The sequence below is a fragment of the Cicer arietinum genome, chromosome 4 (genome assembly GCF_000331145.2).
Source record: "Cicer arietinum cultivar CDC Frontier isolate Library 1 chromosome 4, Cicar.CDCFrontier_v2.0, whole genome shotgun sequence".
Lineage (NCBI taxonomy): Eukaryota > Viridiplantae > Streptophyta > Magnoliopsida > Fabales > Fabaceae > Cicer > Cicer arietinum.
In genome coordinates, this window is record NC_021163.2 from 10818070 (window position 1) to 10827318 (window position 9249).

Sequence of the window (9249 nt, forward strand, 5' to 3'; positions counted from 1 at the left end):
TTTCCCTACTATACCTTTGACTATTAATTATTTCATTGTACTTATTTTTCACTCAGCAATAGATAGTTAAGACTTAAGGCTATGTTTGGATTGGTGGTATGAGATGGAGTGGAGTGGAATTGAATGAAATAAGTTTATGTTCCATTGTTTGGATTGTCAAAAAGAGAATGCAATGGAGTGGAATACAATGGGCATTCCATCAACATATCCAAACAGTAGAGTGGATGTTTTGTTTCATTCCACTCCACTCCATTCCGCTCATTTTAAAATATCCAAACATAGCCTAAGATAATTATTGACGGACGGCGAATAAATAGAACCAAATTCTTCTATAAAAGTGACAGTTAAAAAGGAACTAAAGAGTATTAAGATGAAGTTCATACCAACTTGTTCGGATTCAGAATCATCATCATCTGCATCGGGAAGATTTTCATCGTCGAAGGCAACTTCACCAATGATATCGGATTCATCAAGGAAAACATCATTGTTATCTTCTTCATCGTTGTGGTCTTCATTGTCATGATTATGTGGATTACTCATTATATTGCTTAATTATCAAATTAAAATTTTCAACTGTATAAACCTGGGGTGGATGCGGAACAAAGTAAGAATAATTTAGCGAGTAATTTATCAATTTTAAATAATAAATGTTTTGGTGCAACACGGGAAGTGAAGTAAAAAGAATCTATGGAAGCAAGAATTGCGTAAGTAGAGGATAGAGCGGCGCGGTGAGGGAACAGGCTTGCAGACTTAAAGTGTGGGCCCCTACGGAGTTCTGAACCTGGAGGCCCAGCCCAAAAGCCAAGGGTTTATTATAAGCTAGTACTAAACATGGAATTGAATTGAATTGAATAGAATACAAAGTGTTCAACCAAGATCAAAGAGGCAAGACCAGAACGGACCTGAGAATGACGAACACGGCGGTGCGCTGCTGTCTTGTAGTGTTTGATTTTCAGGTTTTTAAGTTTTAAATAACGGCGACTAAAGTAACACGGAGCCTTAGTAAATGGTCGATATTTATACCCCTCGTCAATGCACAAGAATTGAGATGAGTGGTTTTCGCGTAAATATTTTGATAAAAATTTAAGGGTAAATCAATCTTCTAATCTTTTACAAAATTGTCTCTTATGTCTTTGATTTAAACAAAAACGTATTTAATTTTTAAAATAATTACTAAAAAATATAACTTATTAAAAGTCATACAAAATCTATTTTTAAAATAGTTTATAATCATTAGAGACTAAAATAGTAATTTATTTAAAATTTAATAAATATTTAAATTGAACATAATATTATACAAAAAGTATTTTTTATTTATTTATTCACATCGTACAAGAAAATTAATAATTATTATGATAACGGAGTACCAATTATTATAAGGTGTATGTTCTTGGTATGGATGACAATGGGTACCAATTATATTAGTTATTTATAATTATAAATTTGTTATTGATAATAAAAAAACTCTTAAATATAAAATCACAATTATTTACCTCTTCGTTAGATTCAGATTCTTGAAAAGTTTACAAACATTTATATTTCGATTATAAATATTGCAGCGGTCCAATGATACCAATAGTTGCTAAAACATAAAAGAAAATAAATTGTTAACTAAACACAAATTTAATTGAATAAATAGTATATTGCAATAATTATTACCTTGTTTTTATGTTTTATCCAACTTTGTGAGCACATAAGTGCCTTCAAAGTATCTTCGTGAAGTCTAGACCGTTGAGGACTCAACAATCTACCACCAGTACTAAAAGCAGATTTTGAAGCAACAATAGAAATCGGGATGACCAAAATATCCTTGGCAATTTTTTGCAAAATTGGATACTTGATTCCATTTGTTTTCCACCAACCAAGAATATCAAATGTAGCACTCCTAGGCAATACCTTTTCCTCCAAGTATAGATCTAACTCAGATTTTGATTGCAAATCATTGATATCATTCGCATATGAATCATAACCGCTAAGAAAATTGGTACAATTACCATTTTCTAAATTTGACTATTTTTCATTGAATTTTTCCGTTGAACTGTTCACCAACCCATTGGTTTTAGTTTGATAATCTTCAAATAATAAGTAACATAATTTTGTGATATTGTTAATTTCAATTGAAGACAAACTTTCATAGAGTTGCTGATAAAAGTACTCTAACAACTTGAATTTAAATATTGGATCCAAAACAATGACAATCCCCATAATACCATGAATAACATACCAATATTTCTCAAATTTATCAACCATTGTAGAAGTCATATTTCTAATAACCTCAATTAAACAAGTCTGCCATTGCTTCAAAGAGAGTTTTATTTCACAAATCAATATATGTTTGTTGTGGGATATTGTGTACCTGAAAATATCTCAGTTACACGATTAAAGACTTACAATTTATTACAATTTTTTTTTGTTATTTCTCACTATTTTGTTATAGGCAAACATGTATATAAACGCTCTCGTATTTTCAAACGAATAAAAACATTTTTATAGTCTAGTGCAACAACAAGCATACGATAAGTAGAATTCCACCTAGTTTTGCAATCAAGAATAAGTTTCTTAGTGATGAGAACTTTTAATTGATGTGTTGCTTCCCTAAAGGTCTGTTCTCTTTTAGGCGTGGCTGTCCAAAATGAAACAATATCTTTAACCTTCTCTATACCATCTCCAAGAACACTCAAACCATCTTGAGCAATTAAATTTAAAATGTGAGCACAACACCTCATATGAAATAATTGACATATTCTTGCAATCAAGTTTGTTTAACAACATACCAACAAGAGCGTCATTAGTGCTACAATTATCCAAAGTGATGGTTGACAATTTTCTATCAATATTCCAATCTATCACGCACTCTACCAAAACCTTTGAAAGAGCTTCAGCTGTGTGTGTGGGCATTCTACATACACGAACATGTCATGCAAAATAATTTTTAAAATGTTAACATAATAAAATAAAATAAAAACTATATGCAATTAATAACGTTTACAAGTCCACAAATACACAAGTAACATATCGTAATATGTGACTTTGCATATTCCAATCATCATCAATGTAGTGACTTATAATGTAATGATCATATATCCTTTCTTTTGGTTGTTAGCTATCCATGTGTCTGTTGTTAAAGCAATCCTACTCCCAATCTTTTCTAAAAGCCTCAGATCTTCCCTTTTTACGTTGAAATATCTTTTTAATATTATTTTTAATTGTGTTTTTACAAAGAATCTTGAATAGAAGACCTTCACAATATATTCTAAAGCCCAAATAATCTATCAGGGGATATTCATGAAGTATTATGATATTAGAAAGATCTTCACTTGACTTATGTGGATCAAAATGATAGTTAGTAGATGACTCATCTACTGTCTTATATCCTTGTATGGTTTTCATTTGCAAGACAAAAAATGTTTATCCAAATGATTTGTTCCAATCTTTTACCTAGGTTTGTTGCAATAATTGCATATAGCTTTTCCTTCTCCATTAATAGTTTTTTTAATAAAATTATTTCAAACCGTCTTTCTTTTCTTGTTATCATTAGTCAATTCAATAACATCACCATCTTTAACAACGGAAGGTTGAGAATTAGCCTTCTCAAAGCTATCCACATGATCAAGTGTATTTTGATTTTGAGTTTGTGTGGGAGAATAACTAGTTTTTGATTCCTTTGATTGAAGCAACCCAAATTGATTTTCTATCTTAAAAGAAAAATGAAAACAAGAATAAATAAACTCTCGTGACACTGAATTTATAATCAAATATACAAACAATAACTGATATAATGATGCCCGCGTTGGTATTTCTTCGCTCGTGAAAAAGCTCAGAAGTGTAATGTTGAAATTAGTTGAACCGTATTTTAGAGAAGAGAAAACATTAAATGTTTGCGTAGGGAATTGAAACGAAAAAAAATGTGGTGGGTGTACAAGTGAAAAAAAAAATGAGGTGTTTAAAGAATAAGTCACATCATAAATTATAAAGTTTAAAATTTTCGAATGTAGATATATATAACAATACATATTGTTTATTTATTGGTTTTTGACTGGTACTCAATTAGATAGTCAAATGGATTAAACTAATAAATTTGTAAGTGTTTGTATTTTAGAGATTGAAACTATGTTGTGACAAAGATTCTAGAAAATACTAATATATTGGATAATAAAACTATATCGTGAATGTCGATAATGGAACTATGCCTGGGTGATTATGGATAACGAAACTTTGACTTTGTTTATGAATTGAAAATTCGGTAAATAGTAGATTACTCTATAAATTTGTTTAAATATGTGATTTTACATTTTTGTTTATTTAAATATCAATTAGAATAGCAATTAACAAAGATGCGAAAAATTCTAAGAGATTAAAGAATTGTTGTAAGATGTGATGAGAGTAAAACTAAACTATTTCTAAAAATTTGCATGAAAGAAATTTAGTGACTAAAATTTATTTTTCCAATTTTTTTAATTATTAAAATTTCACTTTTTATTATTATTAAGGGTCCAATTTTTAATATTAGAATATAATCTCCAAAACTATTACTTGCATATTTTTGTGATGATTTATTTATATATTTATTTTTTATGAGGATCCGAAAATTATGAAATTAAGGATTTAAATTCATTGATTTGCTTATGATAAAAAAGAGATGTAGAGAGACACTAGAGAGTGAGAGAAACAGTAGATAGAGATTAGATGCAGAGATAGAGATGCATAAGAGAGATTGTCGCGGCCTAAAATTTCGAGTTTTCCTCGAATTCAATGGAGTCGCCACCAAAATTTATTTTTAAAATAGGGAAAATATTGGAAAATCCTTAAAAATAGAAAGAAAAAAATGTAAAAATGGTCTTTGAAACCAGATTTTGAGTTCGGGAGTCGATTATGCGTAGGGAAGGTATTAGTACACATCCGTTAAAATACGGTTACCTATAATTAATTGTGCAAAATTATATCAACTTAAATATATTTATTTTTCTTTATTATTAAATAAGAATATGAATTGTTTTTTATAAATGTGATTTTTGAGATAAAAGTGTGTTAAAAAGAGTAGAAAAAAGAAAGTTTTTATTAGTGTGCTTGACAAGAGCATGATCTTGCTCCTACATATGTCCCGGTGCGATGGAGAAATCAAAGCTACGTAATTCTTGGGTAGAAAATGCGGATGTGCTGATTGCTTTTACAGAAATTGTGTTTTGTTGTTGATAAAAAATAAAAAAATAAAAAAAAGTTGTTTTGACGGGAAGAAAAAAAAAAAATAGTTTCTTTGATTTGAATTATTATTTTGAAAAAAAAATGAGTTTTAAGACTATCAAGTTGTACAACTTGTGTATCAAAAACTCAAGGAGTAAAGAGATGTCTCATCTAGTTATTCCGTTTAAAAATATATTTTATTATTTTTGATTTTTTAGTTAGAGTTTTAAAGCCACCAAGTGGTACAACTTGTGTTTTAACAACTCAAAGATTAAAAAGATGTCACATTTAATTAATCTATTATTTATTTATTGTAAATGTTTTTTTTAAATAAACAAATACACATAGAGAGAAATAAACTTCATTATTAAGAGAGAGTGAGAGAGAGAACAAACTCACAAAAAAAAGGCTACGAAAGGGGAGTTGCTTGCGGTGGTGGTTCGTCTATGGTCGAAGTTGACGGTGGTGGTTGTGTGGACTCTCTGACGGTAGTGCTCGTGGTGGTGATATGCGGAGGTCGATTTGATGATGGTTTCCCAAGGGATTGCAAATAATGATGAAGATGGTGATGTGTGGCTCATGCTCTCTCTAACTTTCTACATTTTAAGAAGATTGTAGTTTTCTTTGTTGATCTTAGAAGCAAAGAAGAACTCTATTTTCTCTATTCTCATTTTTTAGGAAAATCCCTCCCCCCCTTAAGCTAAATTTTGTTTCTCAATTTATAGGCTACAAGGATGAATCGTTGCGTCTAGTAGATAACTTGAGTTCCGGTTTTTCTATTGTTTTACATAAATTATAGAGTGACAATTGAAGATGAGACTTCTACTTTTTGGTGGAGTGCAAAGTTGGCGAAGACGAGACTTCTATTTTTTGATGGAATGCAAAGTTTGATGGAGTGCAAAGTTTGATGAAGACGAGACTTCTATTTTTTGATGGAATGCAAAGTTTGATTGAGTGCAAAGTTTGATGGAGTGCAAAGTTTGATGGAGTGCAAAGTTGGTGAATATTCAAAAAGAGAGAAACATGGAAGCTTAAAATGTGGAGGAGGAAAACTTGTACTATTTCTACCAAAAACAATATTTTTATTTGTTTTGTTAGTTATTGTTACTTTTTATTTATCTTTTTATATTTTTATGATTTAAATTGGACACTTTGTTAAAATATCAATGAGTATGTAGGCTCAATTATTGGAGTAGATTTAAGAGTTTAATTTTGATTTTTTTTTGAAATTTTTTGGTACAATAAAATGTGATCGTAAATATATAAAATTGGGGTACTACAGAGATATACGTGTATTTAGAAATATTATGCATTTAAAATATAATTTCCAAAATCTATTACTTGCATATTTTTGTGATGATTTATTTATATATTTATTTTTGGGAGAATCCGAAAATTATGAAATTAAGAATTTAAATTCATTGTTTATGATAAAAAGGAGATGTAGAGATACTAGAGAGTGAGAGAGACAATAGGTAGAGATTAGATGGAGAGATAGAAATGCAAGAGATATATGTGTATTTAGAAATATTATGTATTTAAAAAATATTTTTTCAAACAAACATGCTTTCTTGAAAATCATTTTTATGTTATTTATGATAATTTTGTAGTTTAAAAAAATCAATTTTATAAAATTGTATACAAACATGTTATTATACACACAAAAAATCATTTTTATAATAGTAAACAAACGAGAGTTAAAAAAAAAAGCATTTTATAAAAAATCCCTAAATTATTTAAAACAAAAATTATTTTTATTTAAGTTCAAATGCACCCAATAATAATAATAATAATAATAATAATAATAATAATAATAATAATAATAATAATAATAATAATAATAATAATAATATAAGTGCGGGTGCGGGGTGGGTAGGGTACTATAGTAACCGTACCTATATCCGTTCAATTTTGCAGATAATTATCTATACCTATTATGTAAATTTTTATCCTCCTAATTTTTTTTACGAGTACTACTGAGTCTGGATCTAATTACCATTTCTAGTAAGAATCCATATATGATATAGTTATGCGGTGCATAACTAATTGTAGAAAAATTAAATGGGGAAGAAATCAATATAAAGAAAGGAGGAAATAAATGCATTAAGTGTAAAATTGCTGTGAGAATATAATTGCTTGTAGAGTGGCATGTGGATTGTATTAGGCATGAAATAGATATCTTATAATCTTTATTTTTGCTGTTAATTCTTTGTATTAGCCTTTAGTGACAACCTCAATATGTGATTCACACGGGTGTCTTGCCACAATACCATTTTTTTTTTCCAGCAAAAAGGGAAGTTCTTTTTTCTTTGGTAAAATAAATCCTGTTTATTTCTGTACAGATATTTTCTATTTTTATTTTAAAAATTTATATTAAATTTAATAATAATAATAATAATAATAATAATAATAATAATAATAATAATAATAATAATAATAATATAAGTGCGGGTGCGGGGTGGGTATTATAGTACTCGTATCCGCACTCATACCCGTTCAATTTTGCGGGTAATTACTTGTCCTTATGCACATACCTATTGTGCGGGTTTTTATCCTACCCATTGTGGATTTTTATCCTACCCATTGCGGGGATTTGATTGTCATCCCTAGTTGTTGGGCCTAGTGTGAGAATTATTTAAATATAAACAAATTTGATTAAATTAAATCTATCAAGAAAAATAAATAATTACATTTAATTGATCCAATTTTAATAAATAAAAATATTAACTTACTGCATTGATATGTGATATTCAATAAGTGTAGAGAAATTTAAGTATATATGTGTACCATTGTTATTTTTAAAATGAGTATTTTTTAAAAGAATCTCTCAAATCTCAAAGCATATAAAAAGCAGGGCCCATATAACATAGCCCAAGTCTAAATTAGTGATTATCCAAAAGCATAATTGTGACTTGCTTAAATAAACCTGAGAGACTACATGTTTATTGTTTTGTTAAGACTTTTTGCATCAAACTACATGTTCAAATATGAGAACTGTATTGTTCAACAAATTCAAATCAATTTGACGGAATCCTTCTATAATACACTTATTATTATTATTTAATGCGAGAGATTTTATTTTTTTAGTCAATGTAAGAGGAGATTTTAAATTTTATTTTTAATAAAGTGATTATTTGACTCAAATGATTAATAAATTGCATTTAAGATTAAGAAGATCAATAGTAAATTTATATTCATACTAACTTTTTAATTTTTTTCCAAACCAGTAGCAAACTGAACAAATACTTTAACAAAGTTGTTTCTTTAAAATTTAATTAATTAGCAAAAAATAAAAAAGAGATTATTTTTATGTAAAGTAGAGAAATTGATTTGTATATGTTTATAATAGCGAAAATCATTTTTTTTCTCATTTACCATACTGATTTTTTTTTTTCAGAAGTTTCTAAATGCAACTTCTCATTTTAATAAAAAAAAAATCATGTTTAAGACTAATTAATTAAAAAGCTTAAACAAATATAATAATCATTCAAAAAACTACCTTTTAATTAAAAGGAAAAAAAAGGGATTATCATCAAATAATATATAACAGAACTCTAGCTATTGCCACTGACAATGTTAAGCACATTACCTGCTTACAAGGTTTTCTTACCAGACTGCTTACTCGATTGCAAGCCCTTAAAGGCCATTCATTATATAGCTTGGTGAATATGATATGTGCAAGTGTGATGCCTTGCTTTAGTAATTTTTCAATGTGTGCTTGTAAAGATTAATATGTATTTTTTCTTAATTTTACAACTCGTGATTTTAAAGTTTCTTAACATTTTTTATTTGCAAAAATGTTTGTACTCAAGATTTTTACTTATTTATTTAACATGAAAAAGTGCACAGAAATGAAATACTTTCCATCATTATAGCTTCAGATTTTTTTTAGTAAACTCTATCATCATAATAACCGATCACAAGTTCACACCTAGAAAGAATAAAATTCACATTAGATGTGACCATAAAACGCAAACTTTACAAGGATGTTCCACTCCAACGCATCTAATCATATAATTTGATAGCAACAAACACACACACACACACGTCATAAGCATGAAACAAGAG

General features: G+C 28.4%; 1 protein-coding gene across 2 annotated transcripts in view; it reads right to left on the bottom strand.

The window, feature by feature from the left end:
* Nucleotides 1-1053, bottom strand: part of LOC101499983 (uncharacterized) — a 6927-nt gene extending 5874 nt beyond the window's left edge. Inside the window, exons 1-2 of one of the 2 annotated variants that reach the window (XM_004496341.4) lie at nucleotides 903-1053; nucleotides 384-583 (exon numbers count right to left, since the gene is read on the bottom strand). In XM_004496341.4, coding sequence (XP_004496398.1) covers nucleotides 384-540 — 157 coding nt within the window. In that variant the 5' untranslated portion in view covers nucleotides 541-583; nucleotides 903-1053. Of the gene's footprint in view, nucleotides 1-383; nucleotides 782-902 lie in introns of both variants that reach the window. The other variant, XM_004496340.4, reaches the window with a different exon arrangement.
* Between the last annotated feature and the right edge of the window lie 8196 nt (nucleotides 1054-9249).